A 23,645-nucleotide genomic window follows, 5' to 3' on the forward strand; every position below is an offset into this window, starting at 1 on the left:
GTATTGTTTATGGAATAATGACAAGGAAGAAAAATTCTGTATGCGCTCAGTACAGAGGCAACCATTTGGCTCTGGGATTGCATCTGTCTGTGGATGCAGAACCTTGTACACACAGGGGGACAGCTGCACTTCATCTTTGTTTCCATTACCACCACCCTACCTGAGGCCCTGATTCTCATATACTTGCTTCCGATAGCTCATCACTCACAGCCACTCGACAACACCACCACCGAAGTAACCTCCCTAACGTGTCTTGTCCCCGCCCGCCCCAAGCAACCATGGAACTTGGGCAAGTACAGGAGGCAGCTGCAGCTGCTCTTAGGCGTGGACAACAGGCGGTCCCGGACTGGGAGCCCTAAGAAAAGGGAGACACACCCATTCACCCCCACCCCGCTTTCTCACCAGAGGCACCTGGCAGACACAGTGAGGTTGAGCAGAGAGGTGGGGTCCCCCTGAGCTGAGGAGGCAGAATTTGGGGCTGAAGAAGTATCTATAATTTGTGGGACATGACACCGGTGATGGGAGTCCCAATGTCCCAGCATGAGGGTCCCCGTGGGTCCTTGGCCTGGACTCCGGGTGGCCTAGCAGAGAGCAGCTATTGTGGGGCTGAGAAGCCAGCTGAGAGGTCTCAGAAGGCTAGCAAGTTTTGAAGCCCTGGCGTCGTGGCTAAGCCTCATCAACGTGTGTGGGCATTCGGTTGTGATCCCAGAAAGTTCATGCCTTTAGGAATAAGCATCACGCCTTCGGACGACGGGCAGAAACCTAGATAGACCGGTCCTAACAAAGAATAAAGCCGAACCTGAGGGATTCAAGAGGATCTCCCAGTAATTCAGTGCCTATCAGAGTAAATTCAGTGCTCTGTAGATTCCCCAATCATTGTAACGTCTGGCAGCCAAGAAAACGTTACCAGACACGCGAAACAGCAGAAAAATATGACTCCCAATCCAAGAAAAAGAGCAAGACAGATTCCAGGGTAACCCAGATGCTGGAATTGACAGAGACCTTCAACAACTAATATCAATATGCTGACTTAAAGGGAAAGTTGGCCATCATGAGCAAACAGAGGGAGACTCTCAGCAGAGAAAGAGAAAATACCTTTTCGAAAGGGAATTCTAGAGCTGAAACAGGTAACATCTGGAAGGGAAAGTCCGCAGGAGGACTTGAGAGTATACTGGAGTCTGTAGAAGAAAGACACTCTGATGTGAAGTCAGATCAACTGAACAATCTCATCTGGAGAAATAAGCTTTAAAAACGTCTGAGCCATGTCCTCCCATATTCCCTGCCTTATCGACTCAATGGAAACAAAATCCTGACATCCGGGGCCCTTTTCAATCAGTCTCTAAACTACCTGCCACCCATCTCCCAATACCTTTCTCATCAAACCACCATTTCAACCAAACCACAAACCAACCCCTGGTACAACCCTTGCCTTCAACCCTGGGCGCACCTGAAATTCTCTCCTCTGTCCCAGGTCCTTAAGACAATATCAAATCCCACTTCATCCAGTGTGCCCAACTAGCAATGTGATTTATCCCAAACCAATGAAAAATGAGAAATAACAAGGAAAAGCCCAAATTTGTGCTCCTTTATGAAAACATTCGTGGTCCTGCCTTCACAAACATTTGTGTACTGCGTAAGCCCCCTTATTAGACTGTAGGCACCTCAAAGGCCATTCTGTCTGTAATCTAGTACCTCAATAGCCTCTTGGACAGTAAAAATATCTGTTGAGTTAATTGGGCTATAACTGCAATATAATAAAGTAGTTCTAATATTGTGTTGCTAAGGACTTTCACTGCATGCAGGAGATCTAAGAAAACCTCATGGACTGGTAGGAATGTAAACCCTTTAGAAATTATTTATATAGGAGCTGTGTTGTGGCATGGTGGATTAAGACATGACCTGTGCCGCTAGCATCCCACATGAGTACTGGTTTAACCGCTGGTTGACCCATTTCCGATTCAGCCCCTGCTGGTGTTCCTGGGAAAGCAGCAGAGGATAGCTCAGGTGCTTGGGCCCCTACCACCCATGTAGGGGACTGGAAGAAGCTCCTGGTTCCTGGCTTCAGCCTGCTCCAGCCCTGGCCATTAGGGCCATTTGGGGAATGAATCACCAAATGGAAGATCTCTCTCTCTCTCACTCTCTCTCTCTCTCTTTCTTCCTTCCAATAAATAGATAAATCTTTGGGGGAAAAAAGAATCTATATGATATTTTACAGTTGGTGAAATAGAAGCCCTTAGTGAATGTCCTACCCAAGCCCCCGTCCTGGTCCAGAGCTGCTCCTCTAAATGACGTGATCTTTCCGTGTGTCAGTGTCCACGCAGGGTGATAAACAGGGTGCATGTAGGATTTGGGAGAATGAATTTCAAGCATCCATTAGAGTTCTGTAAGACTCACACCCTTCCAAAGATGTGTTTTATATTGGTTTCCTTCCAAGCATCCCAAAGCTCACCTTCAGTTAGCACAAGGATCATCCAGGGTCACACCCGCTTCCAGGAGACAGCCCACACCCAGTGCCACATGGATGTGCAGGTGCAGGGGCCTGGTTCCGGATAACTCTGCAGGGCTGTCCCTCTGCTGGGGCTGTGTTGCAGCCAGCTCCCCTCTCTGCACATGGTATTGATCCCCAAGCCTTGCCCTTTCAGCACTGTGAGTTAAAAATCCAGCTCCAGGAAATCTGACCCAGGAAGGGGCAAGGGTGACGACCTGGAGAGGGCTGGCAGGCAGCTCCAGCAGAGCAGAGATCATGGTAGACACAGGTGGTGCACACACAGAGGCTCGTGGCATGATGTGGGGGCGGGGGGCACTCTGCTCTCGGAACACTGAACAGGTGAGCAAAGCCATCTGAAACAAAGCTGTTCTATAACCAAGCGCTGACGTCCTGTGTAATCTACCAGACATTCTGTTTGTATGGGTTAATGTGCTTGAACGTGTGATTTGCATATCCATTCCTATCACCAGGAAGTTGCAGACTCTGAAGTTGAACCACATATGTTGCTAAAAGACATACATGAGGAAGTGCACCTGTGAGAGGGAAGCCACGCACTCTGCCTTGCCGGGCTGGGCCTGTCCCCATGAACCCTAGCTCCCCTCCCAGCTGGCGTCTCCTTCACACCCTGAGCGTCCCTCCCTCGGCACCCAGGCACAGGCAGAGCTCAGAGTATACCACCCGGGATGCACTGTCTGTCCAGGTTACTGCGCCCAGCTCCAGAGATCCGGAGAGACCAGTTCTCCCTACTCTCCAGTTCCTTCAAAAACGTCAGGAAATGAGGGCGCTGGCCCCAAGGTGCTCACAGAATCTTGGGTTTGGGAGGGCGGTGTCATCCTGAGGTCAGTGCCCGCCAAGGCCTGCTTCAGGGGCACCAAGGAGACCGAGCCCTGGTGAATCACAGGCTGCATACGTACTTATTTCAGCGGAGTCTTGCTTTGGGGAGAATGAGCGCTTCTGTTTTCCATAGCACATATGGGGCTGCAGGGAGAGAGAGAGTCACCTAGTGACCTCCAGACTCTGGTTGGGGGGACTGCATTCCGCAGCCCCAACCCAGTCCTTTAACCTCAAGCGGTGCAGGAATCGCCTCGCAATCTTCGGAGGGAAAAGTCTTCATGAGGAAGTTATCACGAGTCAGGTGCTGCTCTGGAAGCTGGTTTCTAAGGCTGAAGGCTGCCAGAGGATGGCAGTTTCTTTTTTTAAGATTTATTTTATTTATTTGAAAGACAGAGTTACAGAGAGAGGTAGAGAGAGAGAGAGAGAGAGAGGTCTTCCATCTGCTGATTCACTCCCCAAATGACCGCAATGGCCAGAGCTGCACCAATCCAAAGCCAGGAGCCAGGAGCTTCTCCCAGGTCTCCCACACGAGTGCAGGGGCCCAAGCACTTGGGCCATCTTCTACTGCTTTCCCAGGCCACAGCAGAGAGCTGGATTAGAAGAAGAGCAGCTGGGACTCGAAATGGCACCCATATGGGATGCCATCACTGTAGGCTTTAACCCACTGCGCCATAGCACCAGCCCCTAGGATGGCAGTTTCAAAGAGTGATCAGGTGCACCAGGTTCACTGTAAACCTGCCAGTCATCATGTGTGAGCAGGGTTGGCCAGGCCACAGTCTCTGCTAACTGAAAAGCAAGATCTTCAGATACTGTGTCTGTGTGTGTGTGTGTGTGTGTGTGAGAGAGAGAGAGAGAGAGAGAGAGAATTCATACCACACTTTTTTCTCTTTTTTTATGGTTTATTTGTATTTATTTGAAAGGTAGAGTGACAAGCCAAAACAGAGAGAAAGGGGAGTTCTTCCATGCACTGGCTCACTCCACAAATACCTGCAACAGCCAGGGCTGGGTCAGGCTGAAGCCAGGAGCCAGGAACTCCAGCTGGGTTTCCCATGTGAGTGGCAGGGGCTCAGGTGCTTGGGCCATCTTCTGCTGCTTTCGCGCGTGCATTAGCAAGGAGCTGGATCCGAGGCAGCATAGCGAGGACTGAAATCGGTGCTCGAGCACGGGGGGCCAGCATCCCAGGAGGTGGCTTACCCTGCTGCACCACAACCCCAACTCCTGCTTCGTTCTTTAGACCATTTCCTTGCTTTTGTTAGAGATAACCTATACTCGTAATTTTTAAAAGTCAGGCGGTATAAAGTATGAAGAAGAAAGCATGGGAAACAATTCTTACTCTCGCACACAGAGACAGCCAGTAATAACGTAAGTGGACACCGGTGTGTGTGCACGCCGTGTGGAGCCTTGGAGGAGCCCCAGGAGTGCGGCCGCTGCTACCGTGGTGAGGACCAAGGAACGCAGACCACAGAGAGGCGGTCGTAAGGGGCTCTACGTGGACAGTAGCATCTTCCGCTCACCCCTTCACACTTTCGCTTTTAGTATATTAAGTGACCTGTGGCCAGAGAGCCAGCCCGTTAAGAATTGTGTGTTGGGACTGGCATTGTGGTGCGTTGGGTTAAGCTGTTGCCTGCTGGCACCAAGTATCTGGAGCATTGTAGCACCAGTTCAAGTCCCAGCTGCTCTGTTTCTGATGCAGCTCCCTGCTAATGCACCTGGGAAAGCAGCGGGAGATGGCCCAAGTGCTGGGGCCCCTGCACCCACGTGGGTGACCCAGATGGAATTCCAGGCTCCTGGCTTCAGCCCGGCCAGCACCAACTGCTGCAGCCATCTGGGGAGTGAGTCAGCAGATGTAAGGTCTCATCCTCACTCTCTGTCTCTCCCTGCCTTTATCACTTTGCCTTTCAAGCCAATAAAAACAAATCCTTAAAAAAAAGAAAAGGAATTAAGTGTTGCTCCCAATTTTCTTGACATCAGTTTCTGGGAGGTTTCTGTGCACGACTCAGCACCACGAGACTTCACTGAGCCTCCACCCCCATCTCCTGCAAGCCCTGGGCCCATGCTGGGGGGTCAGCTGAGACACTGTCACTGCCACACGGAGCCTGAGTGTCGGGTGTCCCTGCAGAGCCTGCGACTCAGAGAAGGGAGACAGGGAGCACACAGGTGCCCGCATTTGTGCCGTAGCACCTGGAACACGTCCACGGTGCCATGTAGCTCCGCTAGGAGGAGGGCCAGGCTGTCCCCGGGGACAGTGAGCTCCTGGCAGGCACCCCAGACCGCTGATTCCTTCATACCAAGGATTGACACTCCCAGCGCCCGTGCAGTGGCAGAACACACCGTGGGCTGCGAATCATTAGCTAGGTTGAATCGCCTTTTACATAGAGGAAGGATAAGTGTCCTTATCCTTGGGCACCCCCATTCCACTCCCCCGCACTGAAGCCCCACACAGTGCCTGTCCCTCGTGACGTGCTCGTTGCACTGGGCGTAGCATCCTCCAGCTCGCCCTCACTGTCGTATCTGTCACAATGTCGTCCGTCTCCCAGCCGAGTTGTAGTCCATTGGATTATCCACTTGGAATCCATGGCGTTTTGGAAGAAATACACCTCAATTTTTTTTAAGATCTATTTATTTATTTGAAAGTCAGAGTTACACAGAGAGAGAAGGAGAGGCAGAGAAAGAGAGAGAGAGAGAGAGAGAGAGAGAGAGAGAGAGAGAGAGAGGTCTTCCATCCACTGGTTCATTCCCCAGTTGGCCGCAATGGCCAGAGCTGGGCCCATCTGGAGCCAGGAGCTTCTTCCAGGTCTCCCATGCAGGTGCAGGGGCCCAAGCACTTGGGCCATCTTCTACTGTTTTCCCAGACTATAGCAGAGAGCTGGATCAGAAGTGGAGCAGCCAGGACTCAAACTGGCGCCCATAGGAGATGCCAGCATTGCAGGAAGTGGCTTTACCTGCTATGCCACCGCGCCGGCCCCTCTCAATTTTTGAAGTTACTTGCTTTTTCACTTTCCGATCATTCCCGTGCTTTTTCCTGGCATTCTTCATGGTCAGCAGTTAAAACACTGGCAGCGAAAAGAAGCCAAATGGTATTCCTTCTGCCAGACCTCTAACGGCTCTCCTTAAGACACCAGCCCCTTTTTAAGAATTTAATAAATTAACAGTTCTCGAGGCTTTAGTTTTGTTTAAATTTAATTTTACTTTAGTGCCAGTATAAATCCAGTTCCAAACACTTTGGCATCTCTTGAGGGCTCTGGGCATGGGAATAAAGAAAGAGGTGGCACTCGAGCTGCTAGAGGAGCGAGATGCATATGAAACACCTAGTAAAAGCTGACTCCGAGTGAGACGTGCCCTCTGGGCCCTGAGAGAGAGAGAGAGAGAGAGGGCTCAGCCCCACACGCCGTGCGCCAGGGACCCACGCTCCATGGCACCCGTGGACGGGGCCGCCCCACCAGCAGGCAGCCCCATGAGTACCCAAGGCCATGACTCCCCGCATGCTCGGGGGTCCACAAGTTCCACCCTGTACTACTGCAAATAGACGGCATGGGCCAGGTGTGTTTTGGTTTTCTTTAAAGATTTATTTATTTGCTTGAAAGGCAGATTTACAGAGAGGCAGAGGGAGAGAGAGAGAGAGGAGAGAGGTCTCCCATTCACTGGTTCACTCCCCAAATGGCCACAACTGCTGGAGCTGGGCCAATCCAAAGCCAGGAGCCACGAGCTTCTTCTGGGTCTCCCACATGGGTGCAGGGGCCCAAGAACTTGGGCCACCTTCCACTGCTTTCCCAGGCCACAGCAGAGAGCTGGATCAGAAGTGGAGCAGCCGGGACTCCAACCGGCACCCATATGGGATGCCAGCACTGCAGGCGGTAGCTTTACCCGCTACGCCACAGTGCCGGCCCCATGGGCCAGGGTTTAAAGTTTCCAGACTGGTATAATTCGGTGACTGTGGAAACTTGGCACCTTTCTCCCATGGGAACCATCCAGCTGTGAACCAGCAAGGATGCCCTGGGCCTCGGGGTGGGGAGCGTGGCCTCTGCGCTGGAGTCACTCCCTGTGACCTGTTTTCGTGTCACAGCTCCTTTACCTGCATTGCAGGAGCCCTGCGGCCCTGGTCCCGGTCCGTGCACCCGGAGCCGGTGCCTGGTCCTGCGGCACCGCCCCATGCTGGCCCCGTCTCTGGCACTTAGCTCAGCAGGGGTTGGTGGGCGCTAGCAAGTGCAAGAACATTCCCTTCCCAGAGCCCAGAGCCCCGTGAGAACAGCGGCCCCATCAGGCAAGAGGCAGCGGAATCAGCTCCATGAGATGCTGCCGTGCCAGACTGTTTTCCACTCTCTGCAGGAAAATCTCACCCTCCAACAGAGGACTGTGCTCGTGCACGGTGCACTCAGGACCTCAAACTGTGATGCTTTGCCCTCTGGGAAACGGGCAGAGGAGTGCCTGTCTCCCTCCTGCGAGGCAACCAAGACTCAGGAAACACAAGGCCAAGGTCCTGGCTCGGGGCAGCCCAGCTGTGCCCACACACCAGGGCGCAAGGGAGGAGGCTGCTGAGCCCGCCCCGGGCCCAGAGAGCAGACAGCATGTAGCAGAGACAGACCCCCGTGACCACATGTGCGGGGACGCCACACACCAGGCCAGAGGAAACAGACCACACGCCCTGCCCCGACATCTCCTGCCGACAGCGGGTGACAGCCCGTCGTGTTGGTTCTAGATTGTTCGGACTTGCCACTGCCCGTCACAGCCGGGACAGTGAGCCTGCTTTCCAGTTCTTCTTGAACAAGGGTGCTCAGGGAGGAAGGGGACGAATGGGGTGTAGCTGCACCCACTGATGTGCCACGTAACCGATTGAAGCCAGGAATAAGAAGCTTTGCTCCCAAGCTGCTGAGCCCGAGCGCTGAGGGCTCTGAACACATCCTGGGCAGGTGGGCAGCTGTCCTGGCTGCATGGACATGGCGTGTGCTGTGGGATCTGCCCTCCTGCAGGCCTTCCCGGCGCTGAACTTGAAAGCAAAGGAAGAAAAACAATTTCTCTTTCAAACCGGTAGAACGAGACCCTGAGTTTGACAGGAAGGATCCAAATTTACGAGGTGCTCACTTCATGCTGGGACTCGAACTTGGGGGGGGGTGTAAAGTCCTCTCTGAAGGGGACACTTGGTGGTTATTTATAGGCCTGTGCCCTCCAGGTCACCTTCCTGCTGAGACACTGCCGCCGCTGTGCTGGGTTCTGTGCAGGCCAGCGAGGCTGGGTCGGGCAGGGGAGATCTAATCCCGGGACCGGGGACACAGAGACCGTCATCTGCTTGGGAGCAAGCAAAGTCCTCTCCACTCAAGCTCACGAAGGCAGGGCTGCGGCTGAGGGTCCCCCCACCCCCGGCATGCACGCCACCCTGAAGTTCTGGGGCGTGAACGCTCCATGGGAGTCCCAACCGCCACGGCTGTGCCTTGGAGCTCGGCTGCCTTGATGTTGAAAGGGGAGCAGAGATAAGAGGGATGCTCCAGAAATCTTCAAAGGCCGCTGGGGCGTGGGAGGCAGTGGAGGAGTCTCCGCCTCAGCCTCACTCATCGGCGACCCCCCAAGTGAGGCCTCCCTGGGAAGGGAGGGGGCAGAGGGACGCTGGCCCCCTCCGGAATCGTCCCGCTACCACAGGTCCGCAGGGGTGGGACGAAACCCCGCTCTGAGCCCGGCCCTTTACCCACTGGTTCCTGTTAGTGCCTAGCCCTTGTCTGCGGTTCCCAGACCCCTGTCCCTGAGGCCATGTCCAAAGGCCCCAGCTCTGTCTCTGTGTGACCTCAGGCAAGTCACGCAGCCTCTCTGAGCCTTCCCAGACTGCAAGGATTAAACCGGGAGGCCTGACATTCAGAGGGCTGATGAGCAGTCTGGCTTAGGTAGGCCTCCAGAAACACTCTCCAGCCGAGAGGTGGGACTCCTGCCCACAGCAGACACCCCTGCAGGTGTCACTCCCACGCACAGAAGCCTTGAAAAAAATCCAAGAAGTCTCCCAGGCGTTCTCCCAATGCCCGTCACACGAGGCTGCAGCTTCCCCAGCTGATGGGGACGGCGGCTGATGCCGGCTCCCTCCCGGGGGCAGTTTTGCCCACCATCCCCTGATAATAAACCTGCACCTGCCGACAGGTCACCTGCTGCCCGCCCTTGCTGAACGCCCAGGTTGCTTCCTGTGCTGGGAGGAGGCCCGGCCCTGGGGCACCTGGAGCAGGACGGCAGCTTGCCGGAAGTGAGGACCACACACAACGCTTGTCTTGGCTTCTCCTCTGAGCCGTTGCACGTGCTGCAGGGGGAATGCGCCGGGGGTGAGCTTCGTGGCGAGCAAGCTGCGGCTCCCCCTGCACTCCAGCAATCTTTCCAAAGTGACTTTGGGGAAAGTGTTCCCTGAGGGGAGCCCTGGACCCACATGGCCACTTTTCTTCCCCTAAGCACCCATCCGTGGCTGGTGTGGGAAGGGGTTTGCACTCCCAAAACTTCATTTAAAAAAATGTGTATTAGGGGAAAACACTGCATGAGTTCCAGTTTTTAAAAAATTGAAAAATTCTGTTCTTCATGAACTTTTTGAAATATTTTGAAATACCCTCCTATGTAACATCCATGGCCACTGCCAGCTGGCAGGGTGGGTGCAGTTCCCCGGGGGACCTGGGGAGGGAGCACTGGGAATCCGAGACCAGAGGGGTGGCTGCCTCCTTCCCGCACAAGGGCTGGCCTCCGGGAGGTGCAGGAGACAGAAGCCCCCTGAGAACCTACCTACATCAGATGCAACGTCCGGACCACCCCAGGCCCAGGAAACAACCGAAAGCCACTTGTCAAGTGTAACCCAAGCAGAACACAAGTGAGCGGTGCATAGATGGACCCTGTGGCTTATTAATGCAATGGAATACTATTCAGCAATTTAAAAAAGAAACAAACCACCAGTTCTCACAACACAGATGAATCACAGGTGTTCTGTCCAGGAGAGAAGCCAATTGCACGAATCGTTTATAGGAAAGTCTGGAAGATGCAAAATCTGCTTTAATCTCCAGTGACGAAAACTGGACTGGAGGCAGCCCGATGAAAGTGGGTCAGGAGTGGGCTGCACAGGGCATGCATTGCCATAGTCATCGACGTGGACACTGGAAATGTGTGAATTTTATTGTGCGTTAATTACACCTCAATAAAGCTGGTTATTTTTAAAATTATAGTCTTAGCAGTAAGAATATTAAGAAAAAAATGCAGCATTCACCAGGGGAGTAAACCCACAGGCTCTGGGAGACATGCAGAGGCTGAGAACAGGACTTGCATCATTGAGAGCCGACTCCCACGTGACCGCGCCAGCCCACACCTGGGCCGCCGTGGGCAGCGCGTCGCCTGCCGGGCACGGGCAGCCCTTATTCCCTGTGCGCTCCGAAGCAGCTTCTTGCTCACCCTGCACCCGGACAGCTGCACCCTCACGCTAGCTGGCCGTGGGGCCAGACGGCCGGTGCAGAAGATGAGCCTTGAGAGTCAGGCCAGACACGAGCCCCCCCCCCCTTCCCCTTTTCCTTTATACGTGGGGAGAGGGGAGTGCGGCGGTGGGCAGGCGGGAGCTGCATGCCTTTGGCCCTCTCATGCCCTCAGCCCCCTTCAGAGGCAGCCCAGGGGGCCTCCACCACCCAGGTGGGAGCCTCTAAATTACCCACAATCACCCTCCTCAGAGGAGCAGCAAGCCCTTGGCTGGCCCCTGGGGGTGCTGCATAATGACAGCAGTCATTTCCGCGCCTCCTTGCTGCCCTGTTGGCACAGGAGGCAGTTCAGCTTCTTGGGCTTCCCTTCCTTGGAGGCCGCTGTCGCCAGGGGAGCAGCATCCGCTGGCCAGCTGGCCGGTCTGGGACTGCGGCCATGTGTCTTGTACCATCGGTTCGAGGACGGTGTGTGATGGGCACACAGGTGCCACATCTCCATCACACTGAGTGTCCTGGGGCCAGGGGAAGAGTGAGGCGGGGAGGGAGGTGACAGATGGGCTGAGAGCGTCACTTTGCAAACACCCTCCAAGTGTGACAGCCAAGAACAGAGGACAAGAGTTGAGGGGGCGCTGGGCACAGCAGCCCCTTGGCAGGCAACAGGAAAGACCTGTGATCCCACCACAGAGCCTCTGAGGAAATAACTCCTTCACCTGTGGCTAAGAGAGGACGACAGAGCAGTGACCCTAGAGGGGACACACTGTCCCACATGGGACGCGCCAGCCCTGGCCCATACTGCTTCCTCTTCTTTTTTCTCTCCTTTTCCATGTGTTTCCTGGCTAACTGCTGGACACCCATCCTGCTTGGGGTCAGGTGCAGTCTCCCTGGCCTCCCCACCCCACCCCGCGGCACCCATGGGCTCCTGCTGCACCCATTTGCAACCCCGTCTCAGGGTTTGCCTCTCACGTGGTGATGAGGCTGCACCGGCAAGAACTGTGCTGATGTGCTTGTTGTTCAGCTCAATAAATATTACACACGTGGACAGACAGAGAAGACTAGACAGAGGGACAGAGGAAATGATGGTGGGTGGGTGATGGATGGATGGACAGATGGAGAGATGGACGGATGGATGGGCAGATGTTCTGACAGGTGGACCAGTGCAGGGATGGACATCACAGATCTGAGGGCTGTGGAGTGGCTGCCATTTAGTCTCAGCAAAATTGCGTGTTGATATATTTATGTTGATAGTAAAGCTTCCATTTGTCATTTAAAGCAATGCATTTCAGTGAGGATCACGTCCTTGGCTCCACCCTGAAACACTTTCCCTGGGTGTTGATGAGGCAAGAAAGTAGGGGTGGTTTCCCAAGCTTGCCTGGTCCTGGCTTACGGGAGACTCAGCTCCGAGGCAGCCTGTGGAATGAGACTGCGACCCTGCCCCTTCCCGACGGGAAGTCTGGACTTGGACAGCCGTGATGCCCTGACCTGCTGCGGGGCTGCTGGCCAGACGCGCCCTTCTCACCGCTGGCGGCAACACCGCACACCCCACTCCACGCCAGCTGCTGCAGGGAGCCGCTGCCTCGTCCAGCCTCTGCACCAAGGCCTGCACACCCGTGCAGTAACACAGGCCGGGCGTGAGAGACCCGTGTGACGCACAGGGGTGAGGAGGCTGGTGTGGCAGGAGGCCTTGGGCCCTGGCTGTGCACTGGACTTCCTGGCGTCCTCACTGGTGTATAGGCGGGGAAATAAGACTGACGGGAAAGCCGAGGCAGCCAGGAAGATGAACTCGGACGGATGCTTTCCACCACGAGTTCCCTCGCTCTCTGTTGCCTGTCTGGGTTCTGCTGAGAGCAGCCAGTCCACTTGGAACTCTAAACAGCCCCACGCACATCCTAGGAGTATGCTGAACCAAGTGAATGCGTTCTGCATTTTATTGATTTTATGTGTGCAAGGACAGCTATGGTTTCCTGTGCATTATTTCCAGGAAAACAAACCAATGAGAAGCGAGCATTTGGCCCAGTGGTTAGAAGGGTGCTTGGGATGCCCACAACCCACAGCTGACCCCTCACTGCAGCTGCCTGCTGAGACAGACGCTGGGGGCAGGGGAGCAGCAGGTGATGACTCAAGTAAGATGAGACCCATGAGGGTGCTCTTGGCTTCAGCCTGGCCCAGCCCTGGCCATTGAGAGCATCTGGGGAGTGAAGCAGTAGATGGTAGCGCTCTCTCGCGCTCTCTCTCTCTCTCTTCTTCTGTGTGTGACTGCCTCTCAAATAAACAACATTTAAAATAAAATGTTTGGGGCCGACACTGTGTCCTAGCGGGTAAAGCTGCCACCTGCAGTGCCGGCATACCATATGGGCGCAGGTTCAAGTCCTGGCTGCCCCTCTTCTGACCCAGCTCTCTGCTATGGCTTGGGAAAGCAGTGGAAGATGGCACAAGTCCTTGGGCCCCTGCACCATGTGGGAGACCTGGAAGAAGCTCCTGGCTCCTGGCTTGGGATCAGTGCCCTCCGGGGCCTGGCCAGCCCAGGGCCCCTGTGTCTGGCCCCTCTGCCCTGCTGGCTACTCAGCTGGAGTGGTCTTTTGATCTGTGAGGCCCTGCGCCAACTGGCTAAGGGGGGGACCCTCGTTCCAAAATCACTGAGTCTCCAGCCAGTGCCACCGAGCCCTGGGCCCCTCCCCGGCTCCCCTCCTCCCGCAGTGGAACAGAGTGACCTAATCTCCTCACAATCTCACATTAATTAGCACCCCCCCCCCACCATGCTCCCAGCCATAAATCACATCAAGATGGGAGTGCTGTCAGCTGCTCCCATGATGACCTCGCAGCCCCTGGTGGGGAATGAAGGTCTATCTTTGTTGGAGGGAAGTGGGGGCCTCCTGGGGAGGCTGAGGCATCCTGGGGTGGGGGGGGGGGTGTGGGGAGGAGGAGGCCACCAGCAGCCTCCCCACAGCTCCTCCTGGAGGAGACCAGGGCCTGGCAGGCAGCAGAGGACGGGCGGGTGTGGCTGGGTGGGCTGGGAGCCCCAGCGACCTCCCACGGCACAGGCCGGCTCCCCAGGAGCTGGGTGGGCCGGTGACAGGCCTCCGTCTGTTAGGGTGCCTGCCGAGCACCCCAAAGATAATCTGGGCCCCGTGTGGCTAGAGGAGCACGGACGTTCACAGCAGCCCACACATGTTTTGAGACGCTCACGTGCTCATATTTGTTGGATAAGCAATCAATAAGTGAATCAAGGAGCTAATTTACGCCGTCGCATTTAGCTCTATTCCTGGGAAGAGGCTGAGGGTTCATGAGGGGGAGAGCCAGCTAACGCCGTCTCTCCGGGTTCCCAAGGGGAATTCAATTACACACGAGGGGCGGGTGCTGTGGCGTAGCAGGTTAAGCTACTGCCTGCAGTGCCGGCATCCCATATGGGCACTGGTTCGAGTCCCGGCTGCTCCACTTCCAATCCAGCTCTCTGCTGTGGCCTGGGAAAGCAGTAGGAGATGGCCCAAGTTCTTGGGCCCCTGCACCCACGTGGGAGACCTGAAAGAAGCTCCTGGCTCCTGGCTTCGGATCGGTGCAGCTCTGGCTGTTGTGGCCAACTAGAAGTGAACCAGAAGAGGGAGGACCCCTCTCTCTCTCTCTCTCTCTCTCTCTGCCTCTCCTTCTCTTTCTGTGTAACTCTGACTTTCAAATAAATAAATAAATCTTACAAACAAACAAAAGACTGAAAAGTCACACATGATGTCAAGCATATTAATTTTTTAAAAAAAATGTATACATGAAGCCCCAGCCCCGGGCGGCCAGCCAGCCAGCACTCTCAAGCCTCAGTGTGCACCAAGGCACCAGCAGATCGGGATGAAACACAGATTTCCAGGCAGTGGACCTGGGCAGCCTGAGACTGCATTCCCGGCCAGCTCTTGGGTGTTCTAGAACAAGGTCCCCTTCTGCAGCGCAGGGCTGGGCAGACTGAGCGACTTCTGCACGCTGACCATGGACTGGGAGAAGGGGATCTGGGCTACTCCTGGCCAGGGGGAGAGGAAGAGAGGCTGGACCGGCCCATGGCAGGGGTAAGAGGGCAGCTCCGGGCCCAACTGCGTGGGTCTACACCAGGCTTTAACACCCTTTATCTTAAATGCTGGGGACCAGAGTGTTTCAGACTCCCCGGTTCTCCAATCTGGGAGCACGTGCACGGGTTTCACCAAAACAGCCCTCATCCAAATATCGAAATCCAAGACGCGCCGGAATCGGAAACTTTTTGAGCATTTATGTCAGGATTTCCAAAAGCTTCGGATCTCTGAGAATTTTAGATGAGGCTTCTTGGCTGAGGGAGGCTCAGCCCTTGTGCGCTGTGTCCTTGGAACTGGGGTGGAGGAGGGAGAGGCCCAGAGGCAGGGAAGTCGAGATGGGGAGGGGGGGACTCCCGGTGGGAGCTGGGCCAGCCCACCTTGTCTGCAAAGGGCTGGGTGGAGGAAGAATCCCTGTTGTATCATGGAAACATACAAGGGACAGGTGTACATCGATGGGGGGGGGGGGGCTGAGTCCCCTGTGGGCAGCACTTTGCCCATCCCTGAAAAGGACTGTGTCTGTGAGTAGAAGCCCATCTTGCTGTGGCCATCAAATGACAGGGACTCAGAGCCAGCACGAGGCAGGGAGGACGCCCCTTGCTCATGGGCAGGGGTGCTGGCACTGGGAAGTCCTCAGACGCAGGATCCACGCGAGGGAGCTGCCCCCAGCTCCCCTCCCCAACAGCGACTACCGCTCCCTGAGACTTGGCAACAATAGCAAAAATATATCCAAAGCCGCAGACTTTTTGTTTCACTTTGTCTATTTATTTGTTTTGCTTTTGTCTCTTTGGGTTTACTTGGGAAGAGTGTTAATGAGCCCTCGACTAAATGCTCCTGGTTGACACCATGGGTGCGGGTGCGGCAGGCCCAGCGCTCCCCAGTGTGTCAGGGAAACCCTCCGGGACTCAGCTATAATTAGAAGCCAATTAAGTGAGAAGCCATTATTAGGTGCTTGGAAGGCCTCCAGGCTGCGGACCGCGCTGCTAGGGAGCCCACCTTTGCTAACCCTGTGGTGCTGAAGGCCAGGCTGGGGTGGGGGCGGGGTGGGGGGCTGACAGAGCCTGTCCCAGCGCACTGCACTGCCGTGCCGGCCTTTGTGGCACCGGCCCCTGCACCCTGGCGGCGCTGCCTTCCTGGCTGCCCCTCACTGCCTGCCCCAGCTTGCCCTTGCTAGAAGGAACGCTCTCAGCGAGTTCACGGCTGGTGGCTGCAGTGCGTGCGTCCATCTTGCCCCAGCCCGGTGAGTGTTTTCCGGAGAGGGGAACGCAGCACTGAGGTGCGGGCGGTGAGGTAGGGCGTGGAAAAAGGCAGCTTTTGTAGCCCAAGAGACTCCGGAAGCCCTCGGGATGGAGCTCCCTGAGCGAGGCTCCCACAGGGGGAGCCTGCACGCCCCAGAGCTGGGCACTCTTCCCCGGCCGGCTAGCCCCAGGGCCGCCGGCTCCTACAGCAACCTAGGAGGCGCACTGCTAACCCCAGGGCACCCACTTTCCCTCTTCTCCCAGTCACACAGCCAGCACCACGTGGCCCCCGCACCCTGCCAGTCTTCCCCGGATGTTTAATGGGAGTCACTGGGACCCATCTCTGTGCAGTGGAAGGCTTCACACGTGCGGTCATAGGCGTGCACCTGCTGTGGAGCCCCGAGGGGGCGCTCAGGCACTGACGCTCCAGAGACTTTTTCTTGGCCCTTGTTGGGTGCAAGTGCACTTCCTTAAGGCCCGGCCTGGTTTGTAATCCAGCCTCTCTCTCTGAAACTCTCACCCAGCAAAGCCTGAAGTCCCAGATGTTTCAGGAAAGATTGTCTGGGTGCCTCTGTCTCCCCCAGCCCCTGCCCCGTCACAGCCAGCCATGCCCTGACTCCTGACTTATAAAGCTCTCCCCTCTTTCTCCAACTTAATTTCTTTTCTTCCGATAAACAGTCTCCCTCATGCCTTTAGGATGGGACAGGGACAAGGTTCAGGGCTGGGAGGGAGCCGGCGGATCCCCCATTCCCAGGGTCTCCTGCCTTTTTTGTGTCTGCTTTGGGAATCGCTGGTTTCCACGACCAGGTTGACTCCATAAGGACAAGGGCCTGCTGGGGGCTCCCAAGGCCCAGGGTGACTGTTGGTATAAATCAGCGGTGGGTTCCAGAAGACGCCGCACATACCTAGCCTCTGTCTGTCAATGCAAGGCAACAGCAACCTAGCGTGGCCCTGGGGAAGGGAACTTGGTGTCTCTTTGTAGAGCTGAGCTGATCAGTGCCCAACTCGTGGATCAGCTTGCTCTGATGGAAACACAGATCTCCCACTGGGCGAGTGAGAAAACGCCCCTCCCCCTGTAAAGCAGCGAGTTACTGTGGTGGTCGGCCAAGTGTCTGGTGCCTGGTGGCTGTCCTCTGTTTGTGACGTTGCTGTGTGACCTTAGGCAAGTCGCTTAACCTCTCTGGACTTTTGTTCTCTCAGTTCTAAAATTATACATTCTCTCTGATGGATGAGCATTCTTCATGGGGAGAGGGAAGACCCTCCCAAGGGGGGGGGGGGCGCTGGCCAAGCCAGAGCGAAGGGCCAGGCCCGTTCCTCGCATGTTCCTAGGGCCCTGTGCTGAGTCCGAGAATCAGGACCAGCCTGGGGCACCTGATATTTGAGGCTTGTGGAAGGACACATTTTCTCACACTGTGAGCACATTTTTTAACACTTCCTTTATTTATTTATTTGAAAGTTACACAGAGAGAGAAGGAGAGGCAGAGAGAGAGAGAGAGAGAGAGAGAGAGAGAGAGAGAGAGGTCTTTCATCCGCTGGTTCACCCCCCAGATGGCCGAAATGGCCGGAGCTGCGCCAACCCGAAGCCAGGAGCCAGGAGCTTCTTCCGGGTCTCCCACACAAGTGCAGGGACACAAGCACTTGGGCCATCCTCCACTGCTATCCCAGGCCACAGCAGAGAGCTGGATGGGAAGTGGAGCAGCCGGGTCTCAAATCAGCGCCCATGTGGGATGCTGGCACTGCAGGCGGTGACTTAACCCGCTACGCCACAGCCCCGGCCCCAAACCGTGAGCACATGAACCATTAGCCACCAACCCCAGATATGGCAGGCGGCTCCTCTCATGCCCCAGGCTTCCTCCCAGGGCTTCTTTCCAGGAAGCATGCGGTGCTGCCAAGAGCCACCGAGGCTGCCTGCCGAGCCCATCCCGGCACAAGACTCAGCTCCACCCCTGCTGCAGGCTGTTTCCCACCCTGCTTCCCGGGGCGACACGGAGGAGGCAGCCGGAGCCGGGGCGGGCGGCCACCGCCGGTGCCCACCCGGTCCTGAAGGGCTGTGTCTTTCAGGTGAGGCCCGGGCTGAAGATGGTCCCCGAGGAAGACTCGGCGTGGATGCCCTGGCTCCCTGTCCTGGTGGTGAGTAGGTCCCGGCACTTCGCCCGCCTGCACCCTGCCCCTTGGCAGCGGTGGGAGCAGGAGCCTCCCATCCGGGCCCCGTCCCCCGGAGTGCATCACCTCGCCCAGACCTGGCCTGCCCGTGCCTGAGCCCTACCCCGGGGCTCAGAGCACACGCGTTTACTCCAGGGCTCCCTCTGTGAGGCCAGAAGTGTCCTCCAGTGCTTGATGGCCCTGTGACGCACAGCCCCTTGCCTGGCTGATGAGAAAGACGCAAAAGGCCCCATCTACTCGGCTCCCCCTGGGCTGGGCTAGTCTGGGCTGGGGCACCGCATGGCCACTGCTCTCCAGGCTCAAGGGAGGGGCTGCCTCACCCGTGACCTTGGAGAGAAGTGAAGAGAGGCGTGGGGGATGAGAATGTGGAACAGGCCCACACCAGGGCGCGGGCGGGCAGCAGCCACAGATGGAAGGTTCTGGCGGGGGGCTTCGGGGAGGGGCAGTGCCCAGTGGCCGTGCCCGGCTGGTTCGCCGCAAGTCACAGGGAGCTGGCCTCACATGAGCCTTGCAGTGACCGAGCCCACAGAGAAGCCGCCCCCAGCACCTAGGGGGCCTCCTGCAGACCCACCCTTGGGCTCTGGGCCCCGGGAGAAATGGACGTGTTTCCTAGTGGTCAGATCCCCCCCCTCTTTCGTGGCAGGTGTCCCTCGTGTGCTCGGCCAGGGCGGAGTACACCAACTGTGGGGAGAACGAGTACTACAACCAGACCACGGGGCTGTGCCACGCGTGTCCCCCCTGTGGACCAGGGGAGGAGCCCTACATGGTGAGGAGCAGCTGAGCCCTGGTGGGGTGGCAGGGGGGAGGGGGTCCTGTCCACGACACTGTGCCCTGAGCTAGCAGTGCTGTGCCAGTGGTCACCCAGGTCATCAAGCCAGCTGGGTGGTTCCTGGACATGGGTTGATGGCATGAGCCATGACAAGTGCAGCCCAGGGAGAAGGACGCCCGAGCCGCTGGGGACAGATGTCCCAGGAGTTCTTGTCAATGTGTGTGGAGGACAACTTTCCCGTCCCACGTGGATTAAATGAGCGTCGGGTCATGTGACTAGGAAGTGGGACTGGAATGTTCTCCCGCGGGAAGGCAGGGGGCGCCAACGAGCAGCGGCTGCCCTGGGGCTCCTGAGGACTGGGAGAAGTGGCACACGGAGGGAGGGCGTGCTCCAGAAACTTAGCTCCGGGCGGGTGCGCGGGGTTGGAGCCGGGAGAACAGGAAGCCAGGTCTGAGAGCAGCTGCAAGCAACAGCCTGGTGGTCACCGGGCCCGGGGGGCCCTGTCCGCCCGCACTCACCTGTGTCCTCTGTCCGCCTCCCCAAGTCCTGCGGCTATGGCACCAAAGACGAGGACTACGGCTGTGTCCCCTGCCCAGCGGAGAAGTTTTCCAAAGGAGGCTACCAGATATGCAGGCGTCACAAGGACTGCGAGGGCTTCTTCCGGGCCACCGTGCTGACGCCGGGGGACATGGAGAATGACGCCGAGTGTGGGCCCTGCCTGCCTGGGTGAGCAGGGGCCCCGCCCAGCAGAACCCTGCTTGCACGGAAAGTCTTGAGCGTCCAGGGCAAGGACCTGTAGAGTCCTGGGGGTGGGGAGCGTCCGGGGAGGACTCAGGACCCCTTCAGTGGGCGTTAATCGTCTGGTCACCCAAATGCGAGACAGCAGTTAAACACCTGCAGTGGGACAGCGCATGTAAAGCGTGTTGGGGAAAAAGGAAAATTGAAATTCCACACAAAACTGTTAACTGTACCAGTTTCAGTATGGTGGCAAAACTGAGGGTAGAACTGTAAAGAGGCATATTTGAGTCACTTGATGTCCATAATCCCACCACGATTGTGTTATGTATCGAAAAAAGCAGACGTGATGAGCCTGAAAGCAAGATAAAGCCTTCATTTTTTTTTCCAGGCAGGGGACATTAGCTAGTTGTGCCTGAGATGAGGAACATATTAGCTCTGCCCCAAGTAAATGCTAGCGGTGACCATTGCTAAACACTTTGCAGGGACTACAGATGGCAGCTGAAGGCAGTGGGGGAGCCTGGTGTGGGGGAGGAGATGGAGGGAAGGCGCAGGTACAGGGAGGTGGTAGTGATGTGGAGATGATGGAGGTGCTGGGGATGCTGATGGTGATGATGAGATGTCACAGGTCGGGGAGGAGATGGTGGGGGTGGTGCAGGTGCAGGGGACAGAGGAGGGGGTGCAGTGATGGGTGATGGAGGTGCAGTGGTGGAGGAGGTGATGGGGGTGGAGGTGATGGGGGTGATGGTGCAGGGGACAGACGAGGGGGTGCAGTGATGGGTGGTGGAGGTAATGGTGATGGGGGTGATGGTGATGGTGGTGATGGTGCAGGGGACAGAGGAGGGGGTGCAGTGATGGGTGATGGAGGTGCAGTGGTGGAGGAGGTGATGGTGGTGGAGGTGATGGGGGTGGGGGTGCAGGTGCAGGGGACAGAGGAGGGGGTGCAGTGATGGGTGATGGAGGTGCAGTGGTGGAGGTGATGGGGATGGGGGTGGGGGTGGGGGTGGTGGTGGTGGTGCAGGTGCAGGGGACAGAGGAGGGGGTGCAGTGATGGGTGATGGAGGTGCAGTGGTGGAGGAGGTGATGGTGGTGGTGGTGGTGCAGGTGTAGGTGCAGGTGCAGGGGACAGAGGAGGTGATAGCCGTCATGGTACAGGGATAGGTTTGGGTGGTGGTGGAGGTGAGGGTCGTGGCCGTAACCACGGGGGGGGTTTGAATATCACACACACTTCCCACCGCAATCCATTTCTGGGGTTTTGCCCACTGTCTCTACCCAGTTTCCCAGACCCCCCTCCATGCTGCAAATGCTGGACAGCCCCACCAGTGTCGCTGGCACACCGAGTGATTCAGGTGTAGTTGTCAAAGCAGGAGAGCCTTATTTTTCAATACGCGAAAGAAAACAACGGGCTTTTACCAGGGAAGATACTAGCCGATTCTCTGAGGAACTGCTGCAAAAGTCAGAGTTCCCTAGCTGGACTGTCTTTAATTCCGTTCCCATGGTTATTGCGTTGTGGGCGCTCCAGCCGGATTAATGTTCATGTTAGAAGAACCAGAATTGGTTCATTCCCGCCCAGCTGCTGCAGTGTTGGGGGAGAGACTGTGTGCAAGCACTCCTGGGTGTGGGAGGAGGGAAATTCAGAGAGATCTCGGCGTTAGACGGCTGGGACGGCACGGCTGGGACGGCTCTCTGATAATGTACACGGCTCCTAGAACTTCATCTTGGTTGGTTTTATAGATCTCATGGGTGCAGAGACCTCCTCAGGGAGAGGATTTTTCATGAATTAACTAGAAAAGTGTGCACACCTGGCCATGCCCACCTTGGAAGGGAAAGAGCCCTCTTTGCAAAACCTAAACTTATTTTGAGAGCCTGTCTTGTGAGTACCCAAGTTCACAGTTGGACCTACCTACTGCTTGTAAGCCTTCCAATTCCAATTCAGAGCCGCCCAGGCGGGCACCGGGGAGAGAAGAAGTGTTGTATCCTCACTCCTCAGTGGAGGAGGGAGATAAGGAAATCAGTGACTACAGCCCATGGAATGAGGCACACACAGAGAGTTCCGGAAGCGGAGAGAGGAGCCCTCAGCTCGCAGCTGCGCAGTGAGGTCTGATGTCGCACTGCCGGGCGGGAGGTGCCTAGGAGACTAGGAGAGACGCTGAAGTCACAGCTCAAAGGCCCAAGTCACTGCGCAGGGCCAGTAGCTCAGACTGGGTCCCCATGGCCGGACAACAGGTGCATCCAGCGGGGTGTGCAGAGGCTGGGGTTGCTGACTTGCGCCCCCTGCTGCACGGGGCTGTGGGTCACCAGGCAGACTGCCGAGCTGGAGGAGGATGCCATCGGACTGTGCGGTAGGAGGCTGGAGGCCCGGGTCTCTAACACAGAGCCGATCGAGGGGTGCGAAGCTCAGGGCGAGATCCCAGCTGAGGTCAAGACTTGGCAGCCACTGAGGCACTGGTGCAGGTGGGCTCCCCAGGAGGCAGCTTCATGGAGGGCCGGGGTGGGTGGCGGAGGTAGGGGGTGGGTGCACGGTGGAACCTTGCCAGTGAGCACCACTGGTTCAGACCGGCCACAGTCGGCCCCCAGGCACGCGTCCCAGGACAGTCTGCCGAATTCAGCCACAGTTTTGTTGCAGATGATCTAAAAGGGGCTGCGAGTGTACACTGGCTAGCCCGCGTCCTTGTCACTGAGAACCACAGAGACAGGACAAGTGTGGGTGAGGCGAGTGCCTTGGCCCACAGGCAGCCCCCAGCCAGCTCCCTCCCTCTAGAAGAACGGCTTCCAGCCTTGTGCTTCCCAAGGCTTCTTCCCCCCCCCCAAGACGACTCAAGCGACCCCTCCCTGCTCCTTGGGAACAGTAACGGCTTAGTGCACACTTTGCCTCCAGCACATGGCACGGCCCAGGGCACCTGCTGAGCGAGGGAGACGCGTCCCGACTCGCACTGCTGAGCCGGGGGTCTCTGTGACACGGTGCATCTGCCTAAGCCCATCACTCCCAGGCCCAGGGTCACCAGGACAGGGCGCCCTTCTCCCGCTGTGGTCCCTGGCACAAGCCTCCACCCCCATTGCCCGCTGTGGGCTCAGAGGACACAAGGAGACCCTGAGGGATCGCAGGGCGCTTGGCAGGCTGGCGTGATGAGCTCAAGGAGGGGCTGTTTCCTCTCCTGCTCCTGTGGTTACCCGGATGCTGCGGTTTGGCAGGTCCTCCTGGTCTCTGCAGGCCTTGCTTTGTGTCCCCTGTGGCCGGGACGCTCACTGCACAAAGAGCAGCGCGTGGGGCTTTCCTGGTGGGAAAGGCGTGTGTGGGAGGCAGGCGCGGGAACAAACACAGAAGAGGAAGGGAGAGGAGGTCAGGTTTCACCGCCTCCCCCAGGGCTCGGCTGCCTGGGCCCTGGGCCCTGCCCAGCTGGTGGTACAGGTGAGCAAGCAGTGGCTCAGAGGCAGCCACTCCCAGCCTAGGGTCCTCAGAGAAAGGCTTATCTGGGGGACTCTCCACCTGTCAACTTGGAGGAAGTCAATGCCCAGAAGAGAATGTTCTAGAAGTCCCAGTTAAGCTGACTCCTGTCCCTGGTTATACCCGGATCAGCCCGTGCAGAGCAGGAGTCCCTAAGTCACTGTGGTTGCTCGTGGTCTCGTGGCCCCGTGGCAGTGTAGACGTGTGCCCAGACAGCCACTGTCGGTGTGGGGCCTTTGGCGAGCACAAGACATTGCCTGCTTCGTTACGGAACAGGCTCTGGGTGAGACGCCCGTGCCCAGCTGCAGGCTACGGAGAGTGTTCGGAGCAGGTCTGGGGCGGGGGGGATGTCCAGTAGGTTAGCGGGGGTAAATGCCGGTTATGGCCCAGCTTCTTGGGCCCCTACTGCCCACCTGGAAGACTCAGATGGAGTTCCAGACTGCTGGCTTCAGCCTGGCAGATGAAAGATCATCTATCTATCTATATCTATCGATCAATCGATCTATCATCTATCTATCGAT

At 56.9% G+C, this 23,645-nt stretch overlaps 1 protein-coding gene across 1 annotated transcript in view; it reads left to right on the forward strand.

Moving 5' to 3' along the window:
• The window catches only part of EDAR (ectodysplasin A receptor), a 75,333-nt gene that overhangs the window by 33,657 nt on the left and 18,031 nt on the right, over nt 1-23,645 (forward strand). The window contains exons 2-4 of the mRNA XM_002709985.5: nt 18,074-18,142; nt 18,819-18,941; nt 19,489-19,670. Coding sequence (XP_002710031.1) covers nt 18,092-18,142; nt 18,819-18,941; nt 19,489-19,670 — 356 coding nt within the window. The 5' untranslated portion in view covers nt 18,074-18,091. The remainder of the gene's footprint in view (nt 1-18,073; nt 18,143-18,818; nt 18,942-19,488; nt 19,671-23,645) is intronic.

The sequence above is a fragment of the Oryctolagus cuniculus genome, chromosome 2, assembly GCF_964237555.1.
Source record: "Oryctolagus cuniculus chromosome 2, mOryCun1.1, whole genome shotgun sequence".
Taxonomy (NCBI): domain Eukaryota; kingdom Metazoa; phylum Chordata; class Mammalia; order Lagomorpha; family Leporidae; genus Oryctolagus; species Oryctolagus cuniculus.